This window comes from Drosophila subobscura, chromosome A (assembly GCF_008121235.1).
Source record: "Drosophila subobscura isolate 14011-0131.10 chromosome A, UCBerk_Dsub_1.0, whole genome shotgun sequence".
Lineage (NCBI taxonomy): Eukaryota > Metazoa > Arthropoda > Insecta > Diptera > Drosophilidae > Drosophila > Drosophila subobscura.
In genome coordinates, this window is record NC_048530.1 from 9,394,738 (window position 1) to 9,421,806 (window position 27,069).

The 27,069-nt window shown below is 44.2% G+C and overlaps 1 protein-coding gene across 1 annotated transcript in view; it reads left to right on the top strand.

Annotated features, from left to right (window-relative positions):
- The window catches only part of LOC117902576, a 54,917-nt gene that overhangs the window by 1,308 nt on the left and 26,540 nt on the right, over positions 1–27,069 (top strand). The window contains exon 2 of the mRNA XM_034814047.1: positions 1,397–1,880. Coding sequence (XP_034669938.1) covers positions 1,501–1,880 — 380 coding nt within the window. The 5' untranslated portion in view covers positions 1,397–1,500. The remainder of the gene's footprint in view (positions 1–1,396; positions 1,881–27,069) is intronic.

The following is a 27,069-nucleotide window of genomic DNA, read 5'->3' on the forward strand; positions in this document are numbered from 1 at the left end:
TTTGTTATGCATGGCCCGTGTGAATCATTCATATGCAAATGCTGTGAAAATTTTCATTTATATTTTGTGGACCCCCGTCGGATGGCCACCATGCCACCACATCCATACATACATAGTACATATACATACATATATATGTCAGTGTCTGTGGTCAGGGGACCACTCTGGGGGTGTGGGTAGACAGTCGGCCAAAATTTCCATCAAGTGTTGCCTATTTATCGGCTAACGGCTGGCTGGCTGGCTGGCTGGCTGACTGGCATTGTTTTGGGCAATTACGCCCAAAAAGTAGTTCATTTGCGACCATGACTAAATGCTTTCCACACTCTAATCTAATCGCTGCCAGTGTCAGCCTGTCAGCCTGTTGGCCCATCAGCCTGTTCTGGTCCTGGCTCCCCGCCTCTTGGCACAGAAACGTGAATGATTTGCGATTCCGAGTTCGTCCGTCGCGACGGACTGGCCATTAAAATTCTATTATTTTTTAATTACTTGCATTTGGAGTTGACGGCGCTAATCTCCTGCAATTGATCAATTGTCGGTGATGTTACGTTCTGATGATGATGGGGAGACTTTAAGCCTCGCCCTCGACAGCAGCTTAGCACTTGGCAATGGCTGGCATCCTGGCCAATAGGTGTAACATTTATGGTTGGCTATCTGCACATTAATTGCAGCCGCTAGCTGCGCATTTCATAATGTATTTTATTGGCCAGGCAAAGTACAAACTGATTTGTTTCGATAAATCCAGTAAAAAAATACAATTGAAGCTTAATTACATTTAATGGAAAACTGGCCAAACTGTTGACTTTGATGGAGATGTTGCAGTTCGAACAACGTTTTGTACTCTGATTCCATTAAAAAGCTGACACTGCTGCACAATTGTGTATTTCACACTCTGATTTCACACCCAATTAGAGAGTAACTCCAGTGAGAATAAATGTGCGTATGTAAATACTTACTGTATGAATGAGTTCCAACTTGTTAAAGCCGCCAAAACAAAAACGAAAATCGAGCTGGTTTTTTCCACATGCGATACTTGGGGAGAGCCCTGAAAGGGTCCTTTACCTCCTCTGCCACCTGTGATGGCCGCCCAAATATTGCGGCTAACTGAGAGGAGAGCCGAGCCTGGATGGGGCAGGCACTAAGCCGCTTGCCACCAGTAAATTAATTTACATTAAATTTGAGCTTGTTTTTGCTTTCCTTTCGTTTTCCTTTCGCTTCGCTTCGTTTTGTCATTCTGTTGTTGTTTTTTCCCTCGTTTTCTTTTTGGTTCGCAAGAAATGGCTGTGTTGAATGTACATTAAAAAACAATTACCACAAATATTTTGGGAACTGTTCTCGACTGTTCTCATCTCAACTCAACTCATCTCATGCCCTGTCCATCTATATATGTCCTGGGCAGGCAGGAACTCACCCGCAAAAGCGAATTGCCAACTGCGAATTGCGAATTAGCCAAGGAACTCTTCAGGACAAGCCGAAAGCAAGTATTTGGATTTGAGTAGAAGGATGTCGGACAAGCAACAGGAGAAGAAGATCGTTACTTCTGTGGCCCTGACCCTACACAGGGATGCACAGGGGGCCAGCTGCAGCTACAGCGTCGGTGATGGGGCCGCTGGAGCCGCCGGAGGAGCCGAAGGAGGCCCAGACGCCTATGAGGCCGCAGGAGCCTATGGCGGTGCAGCCGCAGCAGCCGACGGAGGAGTCGCAGGCGGCCTTAATGGAGCCGCAGGTGCCGACGGAGGAGCCGCAGGAGCCCATGGAGGAGCCGCAGGTGCCGAGGGAGGAGCCACGGGTACCGAGGTAGGAGTGGCTGTTGCAGCTCCATCCGTGGTGGTGGTGCCAGGTGGTGATGTGGAGGATCGCGACAGGGAATCGCAAGGCGACAGGTGAGTCAGTCGACCCATGTGGGTATCAGCAACCTTACAGCCCCCGCCCCCTTTCCCGCTATGTGTCCCCTCCACCGCCCGCTATGTGTGTTCCCGTGAGTTCCCGTGTGTTCCCGTGTGTTCCCGTGTGTTCCGTATGTCCTTGTCAATATCCATTAGCTAATTGGGCATGCGATGTCAAAGAACAAGAGAGAAAGCCAAGAGAGCCAGGAGAGCCCCTGCCGAAGGTGGCTGGCGTGGCCTAGTCTGACCCGACCTGGCCCAAAATTAAATCAGCCTAATTACCATTACCATAGCATGTATATATGTGTGTGTGTGTGTGTGTGTGTGTTTGGAACAGAACCGATGTCAATCCAACCAGTCTTCAATCTTCCCCCGAGCCGCCACCAGGCACCCAGGCAGCCATGCAGCCACCCTTGACGCAGCTACGCACTGGGTTCCTGGTGTAACTCATCTCTAAGATACTACTATCTATATACTCGTACATGTGTTTGTACCCCTTCTTCCCGCCAACACTCCCCTTACGTACATATCTTTTGCAATCATAAATGTACTCATTTTCCTTTCCTTCTTGGCGGAACTTGTATATTTAAGACTCAATGACGCTTGCGTATTTCGCATTGAGAAGTATATTGATTTATTGATGTGCTATGGAACTACTCGTACTCGTACTCGTACTCGTATTTTCGATGCTCCCATTTCCCTATAGTATGTACATATACTCTATGTATCTACCTATCCTTCTATCTGTGTATTCTCCTCTGAAATCTACTAAAAATAAAAATCTACTCTCGTAGTCGTGTTCTAACTACTGATCCTCTTATCTTCTGATAGCTTGTATACCCCCAAACCTCGCATCGGTGTTGTAATATTCGATAAGAAACTACACAATTACTTTTACCTATATGCTTAAATAATATTATACTATAAATATATCCACAAATATATAGCCATAAATGTATCTATAATTGTCATATACATACATATATAAATATATATTTTTATATTTAATCTCTTTAATCAATATTCATAATTGAACCTTCATGTGCGATTTCACAAGGTGTCAAATTTTATGTTTCATTCATTAATTTTACATATGCAAGATTTTATATTTGATATATTGAATTTAATTAGCAATTATTATTATGTCTGAAGATGGAATTTTAGTTGGGAATATCAAAAGATATTTGTATGCCATTATTTCTGCACATTTATTCCACATATGCATCAGGCCAAAAATTCAATGAGTGGGAAAAGTCTTAATGCAGATCAAAACTAAAAAAAAGGATTTACCCATCTGAGAGGGTGGAATTTAAGTTGAAAATCTCAGAAGATATTCTAATTCTATATTTCATTCCATGACTCCAAGGGGCGGTTGCTCCGCCCTCTTGAGATTTTAATTCATTGCCAACCGATGAAACCTTTTGAACCCAAAGTGTCTTTGCCGCAAACATATTGTGTTATTGAAGTGGATCTCCTCCTACCCCTTCTGCTTGTGAGACCTATTTATAGATGCGATTAACAAATATTTTACCAACGGCAGAACAGAAGACACTGACAGCACGCACTTGCCACTTGGCACTTGGTTTTAAGCCCAGCTAATTATGCTACCCAGCAATTATGGAGAAGAGGCAGTGAAGGCAAAGTGAAAATTCAGGCGAAAGGCTTTCTGCGGCATCGACTTTTCTCGGCTTTTGAGCCACTCTCTCACACCCACACACCCAGAGAGAAGGAGAGACAGAGAAAGTTACGACACTCATAGATATTCAGGAAAATTCGCGACAAGTCGGGTTTGTCTACCTTTGGAGGCGGCATCTTATGCGGCAACATTGACAACGTTGACAGCGAAACGCTTCCCACTTTGTAGCTAATTATGACCCAATTAGTCAACCAACACCACTGACTCCCTCAGTCCCTGCACCATCCACCCCTTTCCCCTCTGTCGCACTTTTCATTCATTTTGGCTTAAATAAGTGGCTTAGCTGTGGGTTACAGCCCCACAGAGGCTCCCCCAGATACTCGTACATCCAGATTGTTGTTGGGGCTGAAAGGGTTCAACTTTGTGCACCATCTTCGTGGGAGTTTTAATGCGATTTACTTAATATTTATGAGGCATTTTTTAGTGCCCAATTATTGCCCAGATCTCTGATGAGGTTCTGTCCTTTTTTCTCTTTTGCAATTTGCAATTTGCAATTTTTGATTTACGACTTTGTGGCTGCTGACTGCTGCCTGCTCCAACGAGCATATCTGAAAGTTATCTTGAAAGTTGGGCCATGATTGAAAGTCTCCACTCAATCATTGGCCACAGCCACAGCAATTGAATGCTGCAGTTGACATTTGTGGTTGGATTGTTTTGGTTTCGATTAAATGCCTAATTGAAGCTCAAAATAAGCTTGCGGCTACAAGTGCCACGCTAGCAAAGTGGAGCAGATGTGCGGGGAGCAGATGTGCGGGGGAGTAGGAGCACCAGCAGGAGCAGAGCTTGGACTGGGACTAGTGCTGAAGTTCCTTCCTTGAGTTTGTCGGTGATGCTTGCGTTGATAAACACACCAGCTGCTGCTTGCTGCTGCTCCAAGATTGCAGCTGTCCTCCAGACCCCACCCCAAATGATTGTGCTAACAAATGGTTGAACAATGACAAGCTGTTCCAAAGGGTTAGTGAAGGACCATGGACCATAGACCAGTTACTAGGGATGGAGTAGCAGCTTTGGGCATCACTTGGTAACCGGCGGGGTGGGGGCAGGGGGCAGGGGCAGGGGCAGGGGCAAATGTCCCCTATCTAGTTCTTGTTGACTTTTTGAGCATCAATTTTTCAAGGAACAACCGGCTGCCGGGAGGGCAAGCGATTTGCTTATAAAAGGGATACCGGAAAGGGAATGTATTCAAGAGTATATCCTGACTTTCCAAGAGATTTGACAGCATAATTAACAGCCCATTCTCATGGCTTCCCTTACATTCGTTGCCCTATTCAGGAGGAGCATTCCAAGGTCGCTTCTGCATTAACAATATCATTAACTGGGCCTCAACTGGGTTCGGTTTGGTTTGGTTCGTTACGGATTGGGTTGGGTTGGATTGGGTTTCCTTTCGTTTCCGTTCTTTATTTTTTGTTCCTTCTTCTCGTCGTTGCCAGAATGGACAATGAACGAAGCATGAGGGAAGCGGCACGTGATCTGGCTGCCAGATGAGACCCAGATGAGATTCCATACGCAGCTGCCAGCTCCCATTGCCTTTTGCCTTTTGCCCTGCTCCATTCTCATTACCTGATACTGGGGCTGGGGCTCTTTGCCAAATTGTTAAGCCAAATTATTAGTTATAAGCTATTTTGCATATTTTGATTCATTTAGGTGGAAATTCCCAAGCAAATCTTCTCCATTATGGCGTGGAATTAACCGAATGAGAGCTACAAATGAAGTGCCAATCAATAGATAAAGACTGCAGAGAATTTTGCTAATCAAAACGGAATGTGGAGAACACACATCAAGCTTTCCAGAAGAGCAGGAAATTGGATTAGTTGATGGGGTTTCTGGCACTGTATCTGGTACTCGCAATTTAAAACTGAATCGAGACACAAAAAGATAAGCAGAGAACTTGGTTACTGGTTAGCTTGTGCCAGACACTGAATATTCAAGTTGAATCCATTGAATCAGTGATAAAATTTGTACAAAGTCGAATGGCAGTCGACTTCCGTTGACGTCTCAGCAGCTCGACTCGTTCGTTCTTTCGTTCATTCGTTCAATGTCTTGATTTGATGTCGCCTGCCTCCGAAAGTTGTTGAATGTCACACACACAGAGAACCGAGAACTCACACCCCCACAACCATCAAGTACGAGTAGAGAGCAGACAGCATATTCTCTCTTTTTCCCTTTCTTTGAAGCTTTCCCAGGCTGCCATCTCTCCTTCTGCTTCCCCTGGCGCTCTGCTCTCTTCCCCTGACTGCCTTCTCTGGCTTCTTAGTTATGCAAATCTCAGATTTTGGCAAAGTTTGCCGCGTAGCCTTCGTTGCCTTCTTGGTACTTGGTACCTTTGTATCTGTGTCTCAGCACTCACTCGTCTGCTTTGGATGCCTGCTCGCGTGTCTGTGTGAGTGTCTTTCTTTGGGTGTTTGTTGCAAATTGTAAAGTTGCTTTTTTGCAAAGATTTTTTGATGCTGTTGTGTTCTCATTTTGTAAACTTTCTCATGCTCGTATACGTACTTTGCTCCACGACAAAATATGACCGCAAAACACGCATTAAAGACGAGCAGATACGCGCACATCCCAGGAACCCAAACCATGCTTACCAAAATCCTACCCATATCCTGAGAAACTCAGGGATACACGAGACGCTTGTACAATCTGCTGGCAATCAACTGTTCACAAAATCGAATCCGCATCCGCATCTGCATTCATTTCCGAATCGGATTCAATTGATCAAACGGGCAGCTAATGCGAATGAGATTTCTAATCAACTGTGAGGCTCCGGCTGCGTCTCGGACTCTGTATTTTTGACTCCGAGTATAAGCCTGCTGACAGCATAGCGAGTGAGAGAGAGCAACAGCCAGAAGGGAGTAGACTCTGACTTGAGCAGAAATCAAAGCAGATTCCACTGCTATGTCTCTCTCTCTCATAGTCAAAGTACCCTTGCCAGAGTGTAGTGTAATGCGTTAGTGTACTTGGACTGTGGCAACGGTTCAGTTCAGACTCCAGTTCAGTGATTTACTGTCGCTAATTCCAGCCAGGCCGCAGCTGCCAGAGCATGCTGACCAGTGACCAGTGGACAGTGGACAGTGGACAACGGACAACGTACTATGGACTGCCTGCATTGGCATTCACTGGATTCAGTGGGCAATGGCTAGGCTAGTGTGTCCTTGAAAACGCGGTCGTGCCGCACCAGCTAACAGGCTCAGGCACATCCAAAGACATGGTCAGAGGTAACCCAAACCCCAAACCAGTTTCAATAAAATTAACTGAAGCTGTAACTATAGCTATAGCTATGGCTGTGACTCTGGCTGTTGCCGTGTGTGTGGAGAATGTGTGAGTCACATTCAATGGAAGCCACACAGCGTGCCCAGGGTGCAGAGAGAATAGAGATGGCAGCAGCAGCGACAGCTCAACGGAGGCGGAAGGTGCAATTGGCCGAAATGGTATTTGAAGTAAAACCCAGAAACGTGACGGGATTGCCAAACGGAGGCCGCACGCATGCCACATGGAATACCACAGTGCACAGGACACACGCCAACTCTCACACACACCCAAGCAAATCCTCGTACATGCGGTGTGTGTGTGCCGCTGAGGATGGCTTAAGGACGTTGGCAAAAGGCGACAAAAAGCAGCGTTAAGGCCAAGGTGAACAAGAGGGGGGGACTGGTATGGGGCAAAGCAAAGGCCCCAAAAAAGAAAAATTGAAATTAAATCAGCGTTTTTTGTCATGCAGTTTAAGTCCGGAACACTGGGCAATGCCTTCTGACAGCCATTCTTGAATTTGGGAGAACTTTCAATGGAAGTTAAAAATGTACAAAAACTTCTTTCAGTCGGGCCATCCGTAGAGAGAGTGGAGTGAATGTTTCTTGGATCGTTAAACGTTGCAGATATTTGTTTATGGTATCCTTTAGTAATTTTAGTTCTATTGCTGAACCCAAACGAAACATTCAATATATCTCAGCAGCAAGCTCCTCCAAGACTCTCTCCTTTTAGCCACCTTTTGGTGGCTTGGTGTTCCCCACTTCTTGTAGTCCCTCCATACTATTATTCCGTTTAGCGCTTGTCTAAGAACAATTCTTAGCATACCAACAGTTTTTTGGGGCCCAAACTCTAAATTCGTGGTGCGATTTGAGCAAATAATTACATGACGGGACAATGCCCCATGCCCCATGCCCAAGCCCTAACTTCTGTCTGTGTGTGTGTGCGTGTCATGCCAGTCATTGTCAGCTGGCACGCCCATTGGAAGAGTTGCCTTTTTGTCCATCTCCACTCTGTGGCACTGTCAACGGGTAACAGCAGCCCCAGGAACATCATCATTAGACAGGCCGAGAGCTGATTTGGAATTCAATTTGAGTTTGTTCTTTGCCTAGAAACCTTATCGAGGCAAAAATGTGCAGTGCAAAAGGAAAACCTCTTTTCTTTTGCCTGATGGAGAGAGAGAGACAGAGTATATGTATATCTATCTATGCGTTTGTCCAGTAGGCGTCTATCTATCTATCTATCTCTCCATCTCTCTATGTATCTATCTATCCGCCACATACTTGTTGGGCCATTCTGTTATAGGCCTTTATTTTGGTCGCCGCATCATCGATTTTTGCCGCTTCACTCGGGCACGCACACGCACACACACAAACACTCACACAGGCACACGTAGATATGGTAACGGTAATAAATCGCCATTGAAATTTTTGTCGCTGAGCTTTCTCTTTTTTCGTTTCACGCTTTTCGCTTTCGCTTTCATTTTTCGTTTACGATACCCCGGAGTCCACGGGTTAGATTCGATCTAGGAACTCGTAGATGGCAGCTCAACCCTCGATAGCTGAATTCTGGCATACACATAAAGTCCAGTAAATATATTTGACTCACTTGCATTGCACTTCTTGGCCATTGGTGCTCGTAATTAGCGGGTATCAGCCAGTCGTTTGCCTTGTGGCTGTGTACTTGTCTCTCACTTCTCCATTTTTCCATTTAACATTGATTGCTTTGATAGAGCTCCCCCCTCACCTAGCTGCCACTCCCAGTTGTTGCTGTTGTTGTGGACAGGTGGCAGTCCCAAATCAAAAATGATTTGTCCAGTGGCCAGAGGCACGAAGAAAGACAGAGATAGAGAGAGAGAGAGAGAGAGAGAGAGAGAGAGTGTCTTCCCCCTTTTGTTTTTGGGGCACAACTATTTTTTTTGTAGCTTAAGTCGTGGGATTGGGATTCACTTTTAATGTGATTTTTCGAGTGATTGAAATGTGATGTGGTGGAGGGATTCAATGACTATTTGATTGACTTCGACTTGGACCACGACTTCGGCATCCACTCTGTGGGACACTCTGGGGATTTACTCTCTGTGCATGTTTTTGGGGGTAAGGTTTCCCCCTTTGAAGTGCGCAAAAGTTCTTTTTATTTCGGTGTCACACAACATTTATTGATTGCTATCGATTAGGCGTCAGCACTAGGGGAAACTGTGGAAGGGGAAGGGTGTGGTGTGGAGTGGAGTGGAGTGGAGTGCGTGAAGCGTGTCCATGCTACCAGATGCGTGAGCGAAGCCAGCCAGAGAGCTGGACAAAAGGCAGTAGCAAAGGCAAGTGGCAAGTGGCAAGTAGCAGCAGTGGCGGTGGCGAGTTCAGGGATTGGCATTTCAAAAGCACACGCGCCTCAAAGTCCAAAGTCCCTCCCCCCCACAGCGATAACTGGCAATGGGGAGCCGGGACCTGGACCCGAGCAGGACCCCAAGGAGCCAGAGAGCAAAGCGCAACAAATGTTTTCCTTCCTGCTCGCATTCAAGAATTTTCCGCCACTGATTCCCCAACAGCTGCTGTTGGTGCTGCCGCTGCTGCTGTTTTCCACTCATCTCAGCAACTGTTGTTTTCCTTTCATTTATGACCTCGATGGCAAATTAATATTTTTCCCCAGATGCTGCTACCACGGCATCTCCCTCCCTTCCTTCTTCCGCGGGGCACTCGTAGAGTGCGTGGATTGTGGGTCCATTTATTTCCATTCTCTACTCATAGATTGGAATTGGAATTGGAATTGGAATACAACGAAAGTTGTGCCATTGAGTGATTCAGTCTTTAATTTGGAAAGACTCCATGCCAGGACATGGCAGGACATGGCTGTTGGAGAGTGTATCATAAATCTATTATAAGGAATGAAAATTATGAGTAAACATTAATTATGTGAAGGGTATTTGCAGCTTCGTGGCCGGAAGAACGGCATCCTTGGCTCTGCTTGTTCTAGCTGGATGTTTTTCTGAGTGCTTTGACGATTTCCGTTTCCGTTTTCCGCTTTTCGCTTCCGCTACAGTCACATCCATCCATCCACTTGTTGTTGACGCTGCGCGTGGCCCTCGGTGTGCTTAGCGTTTGTTTGTCCCTTTCTATCAGTGTGTATCAGTGTGTGTGGTTGTGTGTGCATCTGACCTCACCCACTCAGTGGTGCCTGCTCACCTGTTCATCTGTCAGTTGCTTTGACCCAGCTGCCTCTCTGCCTCTCTGCCTCACCTGTCCCTTCCCACAACAGTATTATCATCTTCGGAGGTCAGTGCTGGTTGTTTCCCATTTCAATAAACCTCGCCATATTTACGTTTGTTTGTTTGTCTCACTTGTAAGTTGTCTTCAAGGTGGATCTGGCAGTGGCAGTGGCAGTGGCAGTGCCCAACGACTTGGCAGGTGACTTATGCTAGACCACACTTTCCTTTTGATGCTAAGAATATTCAAGAACATCCGAACTGCAACTGCAGCATCTAAGATGCAGCCTGAGACCAAAGCCTCCTTTGCGACATGCTGCATGGACAAGGACAAGCCATTGCAGCTCCTGTTTGATTAAGCGATGAATGTCCATTCCATTCCATGTGATTCCTTTTCCACATTTGTGACAGAACTGCCAGTCTCTGTGCTCCTCCCGCCTCAGTTGTCAGCTGCAGGACTGCAGGACGACTCCCCATATGACTTGGCTCCTCTGTTCAATGATCAATGATGCGCTGAAAGTTGATTAATTTGCCAGCCCGTCCCTTAAGACAGCACGGAAGCTGCCTTGGACCACCCACGCAACGGTCTCTGACTCTGCCGCAGTTCCGCGGAAATTAATTACCGGATTATGAGACAATTTCATTGGCTAAACGGATGTTGGTCCCGCGCACATGGGCGTTGCCCGATTCCCCAGCACACACACACACACACACACACACACACACACACACACACACACACACACACACACACACACACACAGAAAGACGTGGCCTCGAATCCCATTTTTTCTCTTTTTTTTTAATTTTCACATCTCTGACATTGCAGAACCTTTTGCTTTGCTTTGCTACTGTCTGGGATTAACATTTAATGGCCAAAGGTCACGCACATAGTGCGATGGTTGCGATGGGCGGTAAGGTGTGGTCAAACTCTGGCAATCCCCACAGACCCCCGCCAAAGGAAAAACAATATCGTGAGTGGCACAGACAGTGGCAGTGGCAGTGGCATTCCAGTGGCATCTTTGCTAAATTAAGTGCCCAACTTAAATAACTCGAATTAAACATTAATAGCGTACTTAAAAGTTTCCCTTCTCGTTTTCATTTTCGTGTTCGTTTTTGCCTTTAGATTTCGCTTTTTCCTACCGTATTCCTCTGGGTTTCCTCTGCTTTTTCCTGCAGTTTGCTTTTATTAACCGATTGCTGATAAGTTTTCTTAATGGTGGGAGGGGGCAAAGGTGGTGGGAAACCTTTGGTTGTTTAGACAGCAAACAGGATTTTGGCAAGTAATCGAATTGATTTGGTTTTCAACTCTCTAGGTTCTGGCTACTTAAGAAGGCATTTAAAGTTTAATTGTTTTCTCGAATTTCCCATTGATTACACAATCAATTCAAAAGAGAGAGAGAGAGAGAGAGAAATATTTGCCAGTAGCCCCTGGACTGGCTGTACTTTCTGTGCTGCAGATAATTGGCCTCTGAGGTGGAATGTTGCCTGGAATTGATGACCAAAATGGCAGCACAATTTCCATGGCATCACGGCAGAAATGATTAGAGCCAGCTACAGAGTTCTACTCTTTCTACTTTCAGCACAGCTTCCCCCCTCTGGTTACCCCATTCCAGCACAGGTTTTATGTCAGCTCAAATACCTGCACAACTCTATCTCTCTGTCTGTCTCTACCCCTGTTCATCCCATGCAGGAGTATCATCCTTCGTTCGGGATATCACTTGGTTGGCCATCAAGTTTAGGTTTCTTTTGTGTACGCAGCAGAGCAGCGAGCAGCAGAGCTTGCCTAATTCCAATTAAGTAAAGTCCCAGTATAGTACAGTCCCTCAGTACAGTCTATCCATGCGATTTGCAGTTCGCTTTTCCGATTGTTTTCCCCCTCACCACCCATCGTCGTTCAATCAAAAATTCCGGTTTAAGGACTTTGCCGCCCCCTGAGAATGTTGAGTGGTGAATGGAGAGCGCACAGCGGAGTCTAATTCAATAAGACAAATTTCGCACGTCATTTCTGTTAGAGCGCGAGGCTCCGTTAGAGCAGACAGCGTGTCGTGGTGTGTTCTGGGCTGGTCTGTTCTGAGATTGGGCTAAAGGAGGAAAGAAAAGAAAACGCAATTCCAATGCGCGCTTGAATAAATTTCAGCAATTCCACGGCTCCGTGCCACGCTGCACTACGTATCTTCAATGGACATGTGTCTCTGTCACTCTTCGCTCGTTCCTTCCGTTCGTTCGTCCTTCCTTCCGTCCATGCAGCCGCTCTTCATGTTTCATCTGCTCGAGATGTTGTCAGCTTAAGTGCCGCATTTGAGGCGCCATGAAATATGCAACAGCCTGCTCAAGTGCGCTTCAAGTGAGTAGAATGAACATGCAATGCAGACGCCCATCCGCCAGGACCTTCGAGTGTCTCTCTCCCTCTCTCTCCCTGCTTCACGCTTGCTCCATAGACTGGGCGCTCATGTTCATCCATCTTCCAGGCCAACAGCCTGGAATAGGCCATTGTTTTTGGTTACTGATTGATATGTTTAGACACACTTTTGGCCCCTTGGTCTTGACTTGGCCAGACTCGCGCCACTCCATGTCTCAGCCTTTGCCTGTCCACATTGCAACTCCTCCTCCCAGCTGCAGCATATTGGTGAAGCGAACGAGGATGAAGGATGATTTGAAGGAACTCATTTGGTGCTCGGGTGACATTTAAATATAAATTATAAAGTTACGCACACGGCAAGGGGCACAAGCGCGAAAGGGGGCTGGCGCTGCTCAGTTGTTGTAGCTGTGGCTGTTTAGGGGTAGAAATAGGGGTAGAATAATTTGGAGAAATAGAGACACGAATGTCAAGTCTTGTCTTCACTCCTTCTCGAGCAGTATAAGGATAAGCGAGGAGCAGGAGGCACACATACATTTGCATGTACATATGTTAGGAAGATGAACGGCGCGCCGTCTTTCCCGCGGAGGGGTGTGTGTTTGTGTGTGTGCGTGGGGGGAGGGCAGCAATTTAGCGCGACAACAATGGCGCCCAAGTGGCGCCATCATTTCTTTCTCTTCCTTAATTTTCTCTCACAAACGTTTTTATTTTTTGCTGTTGCTGTTGTCGTTTTTATTTTGGGGTAGGCACACAAATGTCTGAGTTTGTGTGTGTTTGTGTCTTGGCCTACGCCAAGTGTGTGCCTTGTGTGTGTGTGTGTGTGTGTATGTATTGTGGCTCTGTTTTATGTCGCTTGGTGTAATTAAAAACTTAAAGTAAAGGGAAAACAAACAGAGTCGAATAAAATATTGTGAATGGGAGGACCAAATGGGAGACCAAAAAATGGTTTTGCTGCCATAAATGCTTTAAGTAATGATGTTTTAAGCAGAAAATATCCGCAGAGGATCCTTAACTATTCGAAATATTCTTCTTGTGAGATAAAATATTACAACAGGAAAAGGATTTTTCGAAGCAAGCTTTCAAAAATGTTACACAAATACTGAAACCATACTAAACTAGCCGGGGTCCCAGCGTCACTTTTTTCTAGCATTCAAGCTGAGACCGCTCGCCCGCCGTATGGACCTTGAGAGCGAGCGTGAGCCCTAACAGCCCTTTAGAAGGGTGCGCTAACAGCCTGTTAACAGTGCTGTCGCTGGGTGTTAGCGGCAAGCGAACACAGACGCTGTGCTGTTAACTGTGATGCCACCTTGCCAGCGCTGCAGCGCTGCTAGTCTGAACAACAGCTAATGTAAACAGATTTTTTCTCTCTCTCCCAAAGAGTTTAGCTTAGCATTAGATATGTGCACATGGAGCATAATATATTCACATAAAGGCATACATTTGTATGAACACATGTTTTTGTAGCTGCTTTGTGGCATTACTTGACTTTAATTGAATATTTATGGGTATATTTTGATTGGCTAGTTGATTGTTATGCATCAATGAACCAATTAACATAGTAAAACTTTGCACTGTACATTTTCTTTGGACTCGAAGCTGTGATAAAACACGTAGAAAATGTTCTCAATCATCAGGTTTGCTATTAATTAATCTAAAATGGCTCAAAATACAAGGTCTGCGAATCGAAAATGTAAAAATTAATATACAAATTTGCAACTTTTTTGTTTTTACATAAATATTTTGGATTTTGCGAAAAGTGAATAATGAATTGCTCATTTGATTAGGGCCAATTAGCGTAACAATACGCCCATAAATATTCAATTAAAACAAAACTGAATACATTCAGTTTTGAGTTTTTATGTGCATACAAAACTACCATTTTTGTTATACCCGGTACTCGAAGAGTAAATAGGGTATATTGTATTTGTGCGGATAACGGTTGTATGTAACGCACAGAAGGAAACGTTTCCGACCCCATAAAGTATATATATTCTTGATCAGCATCAATGGCCGAGTCTATATCTGACTGTCTGTCCGTCTGTCCGTCCGTCTTGTTGAGCGCCTGGATCTCAGAGACTATAAGAGCTAGAGCCACCAAATTTTGCATCCATACTTCTAACATGCTCACACTGTTACAAGTGTATTTCAACAATTAGCCCCGCCTCCTTCCGCTCCCTCAAAAGGTCGAAAACCTCCCAAATCTACAATTTTGAAGATACATGAAGATGACCATGTCTATCAGTTCACCAAATTGGGATACGATTGGATCATTATTATAGCCAGAATGAAGAAATTAATTTGCAGTGGCTAAACCCACCCCGTCCCGCAGCTTATATTTGTTTTTTTCACATTCTCTCATTCACACTCTGCTTCTGCAGTGTGCGGCCTCTGCCTCTGCCGCGTCTCTGCCTCTGCCATGACTCTGCAGTGTGTGGCTCTAGGAAAGGTGACGAGCTAACGGAGCGTGTTGGCGTGAGAAGTGTTGTAGATGTAGATGACAGATGAAGAAAAATGTAAAATTTGACAAATAACCGCTAAAGTGCAGATGTAGTACTGAGTGTGATGCGTAAGAAGCGTCTCACACGTCCCTTCTCTTTGTTTTTTTTTTTGCCGTGTGGAATTCGTTTAATCAAATATTTGCACTTGTGGCTACCAAAGCAAATAATTAAATACTCAGTCATGAGCATGCTGTTGATAATTCCACTTTACTTAAATAGCCAGAGTCACCCAGGACACAGAACAGAGCAAAAAACAGACAACAGACAGCACAGAGAAATATTCCGAGATAGAGATAGACCACAAAAGCAATCTCATCATCGACACTTTTTGCTATTTATTTTCATTATCTTTCCACGACCTAATCAAATGACAGAGAGAAAAACAAACAGGCAAAAGGCAACAGGCAACAGACTACATCAGCAGCGACAATTAGTTGGGGAAGCTGCGGAACATAATCAAGAACCGCAAAGTTGAAATTGAAATCAAATTGCCATGGAGAGGACTGGGCAAGGGTACGGGGACGGCTCTAGCACTCTCTCCTCTCTCTCTGCTTGTCTCTTAGTAAGTAGAGTAGTCACGAGGGAGCCAAGCTCGAAACCATAGCAGCAGCAGCAATAGTCGCAATAATTAAAAGAAAGTTGCCATGCCGAGCCCGAAGATACCCTGGTACATATGGACATATGTATTTGTATGTACAAAAATATGTACATTATGTACTCGTTGTAGCAGCTAAAATGAAAAGTGCAACTTTGTTCATAAAAGTAGTGCTCGGATATAGACATCAATGGTGTCGCAATTATTCAAAAAACAAAACTTAAGACTGAGGGGCATCGCTGCAGTTGTTTTATCATGGAATTACCTTCATATAACACTTACTCCCACACATGTACACACTTTATATACTTTACTTTACTTTACTTTACTCTTTTATATACTTTATAGAGTCGTAAATACTCTCGCGGGAATCAAAGTATTTTCTGTGTATGAAAAATGCCAACAACAGGATCGGCATCATTAAAATGCAATGCATCAACGAGCCTTTGTCTCTTTGTGTGTATCTCTGTGTGTGTGTCTTTGTGTGCTTCTGGGTGTATCGTAGGGTGCGTGCATCTGTGCGTATCTGTTATTATTATTTGCCATCATATACCAGGGGCTCTGACACGGCGCACTCATAATTAAACGCATCTTGTATTTAATTATAAGACGGACGAACACAGTCGAGTCGAGCCATCACAGGCTCGCCCTTTGAGCTTCTACATCCTTCATATGGCTGGACTCTGCCGTATCCTTCATCGGGACCCTGGACCCTAGCACAGTTGCTACTATTACGAAGTCCTCACACACACACACGCCCATAAATTTTTGCATAATCATCTTTGGATTGTAGCAAAGCCCCTCAAAAGCGATTAGTTGGCCAGCAGAGTGCCTCAGAGTGGTGGAAGAGGGTCGAAAGCTGAGAGCGAAGAACAGTCCAGTCTGAGAAAAAGCTCAGGCTGTCAGCCAGGCAATGAATTCGTCCTTGTCTAACAATTAAAGACGCTGTTAAGAATGCCATGAAAAAGTTATATCACTCGCTTTCTCGCTCACCCGAAGGTCCCTCTCCCTCTCTCTCTCTCTCTGTATTCGTTGTCTTTGTCCTTGCTTTGAATCTGTATACGAATATTACATATTTTATTTGCTTCAGAAAGAAACTCTTGCCACACGCAGTACAAAGCCGCCCAACATTTATGGCACACTCTGTTGTTCCCTGCGTTCTTCTCTTTGGCTTTCAGTAATTTGGGCATTTTTATCACACATGCCTGGACCATGCCAAGGCCATGTGTATACCCCTTGCCGCATGAGGCATGCTGTTTTCAAACATTAAACTTGTTGCAACACCAACAAGTGGCATGTAAGCTTGTGGCCCTCCATCAGTTTTTCTTGTCTGTGGTGCTGATTGAAAGCAGAATCATAGTCAGAAGACGCAACTGCCAGTGGGAAGTGCTTTCAGGGCATTCATATTTTCGGTACCAAAATTGATTACTTTTCCTTCACCTTCTCCGGTTTTAATGCGTAGTCAGACCTCTCTGGTTATTATTGTTTGTGCATGGGGATGCTTTTGTGTGGTTAATTTTATTACCGTCATACATACACACACACAGAGTAGTTCCATTGTTAACAGTGTATACTGTATCGCATCACACTGTTACACACTTGCCGCTTTTATTATATGATGTAGGTAGGTTTATATCCATTTTTCCATTCCCGCATCCATTACGCATTCCCTCGAACAGTGAGTGCAAGAGTTGTTGCTGTTCCTGTTGCTGTTTTTTTACCTATCACAGGTATTTTGCCCGGAATTCTTAATCTGCACAAAAGTTGCAGGTAATCCGCTTCCATCCATTACTCTTGTTACCACTTTTACTTATCAAAAAGCTGCTGAAAAAGCTCCCGAAAATGATCCTGTAAATGCTCCTGAATATGCTGCTTAAATCATAGACCGAACGAGTCTTTTTTTGTCAGCTTTGTTAAATTTTCTTGCTCTTTAAATGTTACTTTTTATGTGCTGTAATCGTTGCCTTCCGAGGGTATACATGAATGCCTTCAATGGGCTTTATTTTTGATATGTGTGCTGGAGCTGTAGTCGGATCGTGGTCGCTTGTGGCCTTCCTTTCTGGTTTCCTTTTGTCCGACCTACCCACCGCATTTGTTTGCTTATCCATCCCGTAATACTGTTATTTTTGCTGACCCTTTAATTATCTTCGTTTGCAACCGGACCGCATGCATCCATCCAAACTTAATTTCCGGATTTGCGGCTGTCTGTGTGTGTGTATATCATACGTGCGGCCCTTACTCTGTGCATTCATCATACGCCCTGTGGGGCCCGACTAGAGCAGAACAGAGCAAATAATGCAGAGAACCCAAGTGCGGTGAGCGTTAACTGGAATTTAAATGAAAAGATAAACTAATTTGGCACCCAACTAGCCTACTTACCTGTCGCTCCTCCCCCCCCAACCCCCACCCCCACAATTGTCGCTGAAATTGAGGCACAATTTAAGGCGCGTAAATTATGCATGCCACAAGAAAGGCGGGCATCAACTAGCGTTGGCAGAGCCGAGTTTTTAGTTAAAGGTGTAAATGTAGATGTGCCTCGAGTTGGAGCTTACATCGGGCGCTTCATATGTGTGTGTGTGTGTGTGGGATTTGGGTCATAGAAACAAAATCAATAACGCGGGCTGCTTGCAGGGGACGAAACGTCTAAGCCGAAGCCTAGGCAAATTGCTTTGGCCACTCAGGTGAACTCTGGCAGGCATGGGGCTTTTCATTTTCATTTATAAACAGCTTAAGCTATTTTTCAAATCAATTTTCAATTTCTATGCACGAGAAATGAGACAACAGACAGGAGACTGAAGCTTAATGGAATTGCTACTTCTCTGTGTCTGTCTGTCTGTCTTTCTGTTACAAGCGGGAATTGGCCGGCTGCACTTTAAAGTTTAAACTCAATTTAGGCCCTGCCCTGCCCTATCTTGCCCGCATTTGAGCGATATGCTGGCCACATCTTTCGCAAATCCCTTGGTCCAAGTCTGTGCCTTGGGCATAAGTTAATTCGTTTGGCAGCAGCGACCCTCGGACCGACTCTCGGACCGACCCTCGGACCACCAGAGGCCAAAAAAGAAGTAGCCAAGGAAAGCACAAAATACAAACACGAAATTAAATCAACAAGAAGGCTCAAAAGAGAGAGAGGGGGAGAGCGAGCTCCTCGTTGTGGATTTTGCCACACTCTGAGGCAGAAATACTCTCTCTCTCTCTCTCTAGCCACTTGCAGCTGGGAAAAAGTGTCCTCCAATGTTGTAGGGTATTCAACACTGCGTATTGCCTGCTACAGCCACCGATGTTGGCTGTTGCTTTTAACCGTTTTTGGTTTAACGCAAACAAAACAAAACGCAAAGCAAACACACACGCACACACCGCGCTCCCCGCACCACTGCCATGAGTATGTGGCAAGGCACAGGCACAGGCACAGTCAAAGCAACGCGGGGGCCACGGGCTGTGGGGCAGGCACACGCATTTGTATGGAAATATAAAAAAGTTCAAAGCACATGCACTTAACGTGCTCAAACACGCACTACTACATACTCGCACAAACACACAGAGAGAGGAGAGGGGAGGAGAGAGAGAGAGAGAGCTGAGAGTGAGATGGTGGATGGATTGGCTCACATGGCGCCTACTTGAGGTTGCTTCTTGTGCCACAGATTTTGTTACGCTTTCCCTCCGCCACCACACGCCTGCTCAACTTTGGCTAAGCGTTTGCTAAGCTGCTGCCGCGGGGGGTGCGCGGTGAAGACAGCGGGATGGGGCATGTGGCACGTGTCGCTGCATTCGAAGCGTGACCATCTGAAGTGCAAATTGGGTTTCCATCGATGCTTCTCTCTCTTCCCTTTTTTTGGCGAATCATTTCATATAGTGCCACTGCCCTGCTTCCGGTACTCCCCCCCATTCCTCATCTCTTCCCATTCATCTTCCTATTCATGTTCTTTTTTACCGACTACTTGTTTGTGTATACTTTGCGGTACTTTTTAAGTCTATGCCTAGCGCCAGACTAGCAGTTTACCCATTGAATTGTTACTGTTTTTTGTTTTCTTTTTTTTGCTGTTTGCCAAAGTTTTTTAGCTTTCAATATTTCGAAGCCATTTCTCCGTATTTTATGGGAGCTTTTTGCCTACTCGTAGCATTTTGTTGCAGTGTTTTTTCATTGAACATATTGCTGCAGGAATATATCGGAATATTGGAGGAATATATGTACATACATATGTATCTAAATATCTGAGTATCCGATGCCATCGAATTCGTGTTTTGTTATGTATATTTTTTGTGGGCTCTTTCCGAGTTAAAACTTTGATTTGTATGCTCTTTTTGCACCACTTTTAGGTGATTTTCTTCTATGCGTTTTCGCAATAATATTTTCAGTATTTCTGTGTGTGTGTGTGTGTGTGTGGGTTACCCCGAGTATTCGTATTTGTTTGGTATTTAGTGGGCACTTCCGGTGGGCACATTTGAACCCAGTTGAGTACGTCTAATTGTAAATCACAACAGAAGATAGTCAGGCAACGATGTCGGTGTCGGCTCAAAGCTGTTGCTAAGTTGCTGCCACAGTCACTTCTGCTTACACTCCCCCATCTGCCATCTGACATCTGCCGTCTGCCCCTGAAACTCCTCCTTGCCACATGGCCGCAAAACACTCACTCCCCTGCCCTGTGCCAACAGCGACAGGACCAAGTTCCAAGTAAAATGCCCCAAGTCAGCCAAACAGAAACAGAATGCCACTGCCACTGCTACTGGCACTGCCACTGTGACATCCTCCGCCCAGACACGGACACCAAGACAGACATAGATACGAAGGCGGAGACGAAGACGAAGACGGGGACACATATTCGCACACATTCCGAGGACCTGTGTACACAGCTGCGGCTCATTTGATCGCTGGGCTTGGCCAATTGGCGGTGGAGAGGACTTTGTGGCCAAATATTTGCCATAATGTTTGCTAATTTGACTCGAGCCCCGAGCTCCGCTCTCTTGCCTGCCCAGCCTGCCCATCCCTGTCCGTCTGTCTGTGTGTGTCCCTGGCTAAAAGTTGCCAGGACGTGAAGCAAAGTTGGGCAAAGAAACCCAAGTCATGACTTTCCTCTGCATCGACATAATTAAAACCGGAAGGAAGGTCGTGTGGCGGAAGAAGCAGCTTGAGTTGGGCACGAAAATGTTGCCTACTTATGCGTGGATTGCCCGCTTCGAAAAGTTGCACAGATCTGAAATGCGATTGCCACAAAAATGGCCCACAAGGCAGGCAGAAGAAAAATGTAATCAAATTATTTGTTTGGCTTTGCCAGCAAAGAAATCTCTTTAGTAATTGCTTCAAACGTTTCCATAAATTGCAGCCGACAAATATCATATAATCACATAATTATTTCTCAGCTAATTTTGACCGTTTCTGTGCCAAAAAATGATATCTCAGCAGCACACAACAGGTTCATTTTCTGCGAAAAACAATTCCATTGCTAAAAATCCGGCATCTGGCTTGAGGATGGAGAGAGCATTTTTGGGGGCGGATTCATCGTAAAACTTAATTGAGAAATTCTTTTCAATTCTCTGTGTGGAATATACTATTTTTCTCATACATACAAATCAATCATGGCCTTGACGCTGTAGCAATTTAATTGTATTTTAATTGAATGATGCTTTGGCTTTTGCTGGAAACACAGGTCATTCGACATTTACTGAGAGCTCCTCAAGAAGCGATGATCAGCACCCCCAAATATGCCCAAAGTGCTGGACAACTTTTGGCCAGGCTCCAGACTACATTATGGGCACTTCGAACGGGGGGGAACTTTGTCTGTATCAATAAGCCATATAAAATACTGGACCTGGAGTTGGGTTCAACTGCGAGTTTGGCTGTGGGTTTTGGGTTCAAGTTCAGGTATAAAAAAGTTTCGCCTTTATGTTTGGGCAGGCAGCCTTAGCTCTTTTGGTTATATTTTGGCCATGCTAACAGGCAGCTAACAGTCTTTAAATATGTTTATGCATGCGAGTATGTATTTATGTATATACATATGTACATGGGAACTGTGAGTGCGAATGCCTCGACTGCATAAATTGCCATTTAATGAGGGTGGCTGTGTTTCATGCGTATTCGTGCGTGTGTGTGGACTCCATTACCATGAAAATTTCGCTTGTCAGCCCCGAAGACTTTGAGCCTGGCTAACAAGTTTGTTCCATTTTCCAAGGCGGCTGACATTTTGAGTTATTAATAAACAAAGTGTCACACGCACACTAATGCCACAGCACACACATACACAGACATATGTACGTGTGTCCACATATCCATATTTACTTTGGTAATTGATAACTTATTGATTTGCATGGAGAGAGAAATTGAATTTTTGTCGTCTTTCTACACACATTCTCGCTTTCTCTATGGCCATTTTCCTCTCCATTTTTCGCCCCTTAATTTAAGTTAAGCCCACACGCACGTCGCTAATCAAAACTCGCTAACGGGTACACCAAAACCCATCGGAGATGCCTGAGAAATAGTAATAACCTTTTCCCCATGCTGTCTAGAGATTCTTTCTAGCAAATAGTTGGCCTAGGCACACGAAAAAATTCACTCTAAGAAGCTCAGAACAGCTGCAGCAAATCGACGGCAAGGCACACATTTTGTTGGAGTTTTGTAGCACTTGTTGGAAGCATTTCAAAGTTAGGATGCCCCATTTACCCATCCGTCTGCCTCAGCGATTGAAGTGCTCTGTTCTATCACAAAATTCTAGAAATACAACAGATGGAGACAGAAAGGCTTGGGCACAGTTCACTTCGCAATTGTTTTGTCTTAGTGCAGGTCGCTATCGTTGATGATGATGATGGTGGCTGGCAGCTCACCCTGCCAGTTGCGGTATGAGTAATCCCCAAGCAACACTCTCCTCTTCTTCGTATCTGTATTTGGCTGTGGCCCGAGGCGCAAAACTCATTAAATTACAATAAAAGGAATATGACAAAAAAACACAGAAAAAAATACACGAACAAGCGCGAGTGTGTCCACACCGGAAAAGTACATAAGAACGAGGGACCAGGGTATCGCCCCAAGAGCTCAAAAGATGCGGACACATAAATAAAATGAAAAATTGAAAACTTAACAGACAACAAAGGCTGCGGGGCTGGCAGAGACACACACAATACGAGTCAGTACTCGTATTACTTATTCTGTGTGCAAATATATCCTTTGTATATGTACATAACAATGATATGAATATATTAATTAAATGTTTGCAAATTGGTGGCTTTCGATGCCCTTCGCAGAGGTCTAAGTATCTCTTCGATTCAATTTGGTTGGTCATTTTCGTTCTGCAATGAGAACCTTTGATGAATCGGCTTCTAGGGTATCAGAAACTTCGACCTTTCCCTTTTCCGGACTCTTTTCAGGACTCTGAGCATTTGTTTGTCTTATTTTTTATTGCTTGAATTCTTTTGTGGCGCCCATATCGTGTTTTTTAAGTTTTCAAAGAAAAATAACTATAAAAGGTGTGGGGGCGACGGTGAAGGACTTTCGGCGGGGTACACATGAAGCTCAATTCAATCTTTAATTTATTCCGTACAACTGCTTGACTTATTTGAGATACAAAAGCAAACTGCACAAATATTTTTTTCGGTATTCAATCAAAGGGCCAATATAAATTTAATAAATCAACGAACAACTTTTTTTGTTCCTCTGACATCTTCGACAATAAAAATATGACCTGAGAAAGTCAATTTGAATATGGTTGAATAACTTAATTTATTGGGAAAACGAATGGTCAAAGCGGAAGCAAATCTACTGTGACTTTTTCATAATTTAACTTTATTAAAATTAAATTTAAGCCATAAATTAAAATGCGCAAACGCTGACAGAAAATTGTGTGTTTTCTGTGTTAAATCCACACAATTTCCATGAGGGGTTAGCGGGATAGCATCAAGTCTTAAATTCATATTGTTTTTAGGGTTAAAGTAAAGATTTAAACCAACGAAATGAGATCTTTGGTGCTTGACACTTGAGGCTGCGATCTACATACGTTTTATTTCGAAGTTATTATTTCTATCAAATGCGACAATTGTGGGTGTGTTCTCCGCTACTTTTTTCATGAAAATGGGCTCTGTTAAATATATCTTATGCCTCGAAACGCACTGTTTATTTGCTGTATATTTTTTATGTAAAAATAACATTTAAATATTCGTAAATCTCTACTTAAAAGTGACAATTGGCAGTGGGTAAAATATCCAACTGAAACAAGCCTGATGAAATCTCAAAGGGCACATCACATCGCATCCCCATGCCTCCTGGATGCCGCGTAAAGAGAAAGAATTAACACACACAACACAAAGGAGTGTTTTCCGCCTGTCCATCTGTGTCAATATTCGTGTGTGTGTAAAAAGCACGCAAAAATCTTCATTTAACATTTGTATACACAGCGACACGAGAACAAAAGCTGTGCTGAAAAAAACTTTCATTTTACGAGGCATTAAAAAGGGACATAAAAAAAAGACAACCGCCCATGGGGTCAGGAGGCGTAGAAAACTGCATCCTACAAAAATTGCTGCCCTGAAACAAAATATACACAGAAACGCTGGTCCCGAAATAAAACAAATGCTCTAAAATGAGCAGCAAACAAAGGGGCGAAAAGGAGCAAAATTCAGCGGCATATGTAGATAATCAGCTACATATACATATGTACATACATATGTGTGTAACTACGTAGACATGTAAGTGTGTACATATGTGCCTACCGATTGCCATTAAATCAATATATATGTACATATGTATGTATGTACATGTAAGCGACATATTAACAGAAAATCCTGCCTGTAAATATAAAGGAAAATCAGTCATAATTAATATGAAGTGAATGCGCTCTTGGTTGGTTTTAAATCTCATGCTGATTGACAATCAAATCATTAGATATTTCCGTTTCAATAGTTTGCGTATTAGCGACATTTTAATAGGTACATATTTAATAGGTATTTCTCAGGTTGTTAAAAGATTTCCAAATTGGTGTTCAATTGATTTATCCATTGACACTTGAAACAAAACCGAGTTCAGGTGTGCCATCAGTCGCATTTATGCATAATTTCTTTTGCAAGTATATATTTAGTTGCTTAGATTAAGACACAAGAACATCAATACAACAAAAACAAAAACGGAATGTTTAAGTATCTATCTATCTATCTATCTATCTATCTATCTAAGTATCATAAATGTGTCCCAAAATTGGAATGAAAAAGTCTCTGGTGAACACTGGAGCCCCATTGGTAATTGCAATTACAAAAATTTCAAATATTTTGTGTGTGTACCCCCCATTGAAAATATATCTATTTGTATGTTTTAAATGTGTGCGATTCGGATCAAAAATTGTGTATAAAGAAAAAGTCTCCGGTGCACTCTGGAGCCCCATTGGCCAATCCAAAAACTAGTTTTCTATGGCTATCAATTTTGTTTTGCTTTCGTTTGAATCGGTTTCAGCAACTAACATATAAGCCTGCTAACTTGGTCGTGTGCAAGTATATTTAGTTCTTTAGACTAATGCAAATATAAATAAATATTGGATAAATATTAACTGTATTTAATGTGCTCAAATTTGTAACGGAAAACAAATCAAAAATCTCTGTTAAAAATTCTGGAGCACAATTGGTATTGGTTTTCGGTTTTGATTTTTTTATGTTGCGAGAATGTTCTGGAATCAGTTTTTGTTGTTTCATCTTTGAAATGCCTTTCAAATATGCCCCCGAATTCGTGTGCAATGCGCTCTGTGTGCACGGAGATGGCGGAGATAGCACTCATTGGATAACGAGCTTATTGTTTTTCCGCAATTACCCCGCCACTCTGCTTACTTCTCTGTGGCTCCTGCTTCTGCTGTGGCCGTTGATGGTGTTGCAACGCCCCGGATTATGCGACATTCAACCCCCATTAATGGTGGTCTGAATGGCGGCGTTGGCGTCGGTGGCGGCAGCAGGAGGAGCACCAATTGTAACAACAAAACTAGATTGCGACGATTCACAGACTGCATCGAACTTTTACCCATCGGCGCAAGTCTTAACTGTAGAAATCCATCAGCGTGCAAACCATCAGCGGCATCCATGGCGGCAGGAGCGGGAGGTGGAGGTGCAGGAGGAGGAGGAGGAGGCCAAGGAGGAGAACGCGACCGAGGAGGAGTATGTGGAAGAGGACAAAGACGAAGACGTGGATGTGGAGGTGGAGGTGGACGTGGAGGAGATGAAGAAGATAACGGAGAATACGAAACACCAACAACATCGAGCCCTGGCTCAGCGGCAGGACAACGGCAGCTTGAACCATTAATGCTGGGCGCACCAATGTGGACCATCGCCCAGATTGAGGGCGCCGCAGCGATGGACAGTCTCTATCGCTCCACAAGCTTTCACAGTGAGGAATGTCTGCTGGACATGGAGACGGGGGAGGAGATGGACATAGAAACGTATCGGCAGCAGCAGCAGCAGAAGGAGGAGGATGAACTGCAGAGGGCAAGGGAACTGGGACAGGAGTACAGGTAGTTTGGTCCAATTAAATACGAAAAACACAAAGAATCAAACACACACAAACACACAGAGACAGCTGCAAATGTTGCTTGGGCCTTCTGCTAGGCTGTTCCGACAACTCGTCAAGCACTGCGACAGGGCGTATACTTAATGTACGGTTTAACAGCGAGGATGAACAACAGCAGCCACAAAAACAAACACACACACACACAAAACAGCATGGGATGCTGCGGGAGATTAGCGAAGCGATTAAGCGATAGTTTGAAGAACCCCAACGAAGCCTGCGGATTGCATACCCTTACCTTAGTTTTCCGATTATCTAAACAGCCATTTCCAATGCGTGTGGCTGTCATTGACTTTACCCAAAGCAGCTCGTTGCTATGATGAAATAAATGAACCAAAAGGAAATGTCATAGAACCAAGGAGATTGATCAGAGTTTTATCATCAGCTTATCATAAGTTTAGGCACTAAACAGAGGATTGCTGCTGCTGCTGCTGCTGGTACTGATCAAGAACATACCGACACGTACACCCATTTACATATACATTTAAGTGCCACAAGCATACATTAATATACATATACACATTCGCTGCTCTGTAAGAGTCTATTTAATAGTAACAATTATGCCCACTAAGAGTCACAAACTATGCCATTTCGATTGATTAATTTTGAGTGTTTTATGCAACGCTTTTATCCACATATACATTTACATATATCCATTGTATACGTGTACACATTATGTATTCGCCCACTTAAATCTTCATCTGCTCTATCTACATCGCTGGAGAGTAGCTTGTCCAGCTGAAGGGCATCTCTCCAGCGACTCTCAAACATTTTTGGCCCTCGGAAAAATCCGCTCACATAAATCAAAGGCGCACAGCCAGCCCGCGGCGTGTGCCAGAGGGGTGTTTGGTCTCATTAGCTGGCCACTTGTTGCAGAAAGAAAAAACAACAATACGCACTTAATATCAACAAGACAATGTGTCAAGCTAAAAGTCAAAGTTTACCCCATGGGCAGAGTGGGATACGGGATACAACTTGAGCACGCGATTTACCTTCTGGATCATTGTCTGCCCACACACACAAATTTAGGCAGCGATGCCGAACGTTCGACTTGGCGGAGACTCTCTCGAATGAGCGAATGAGTGG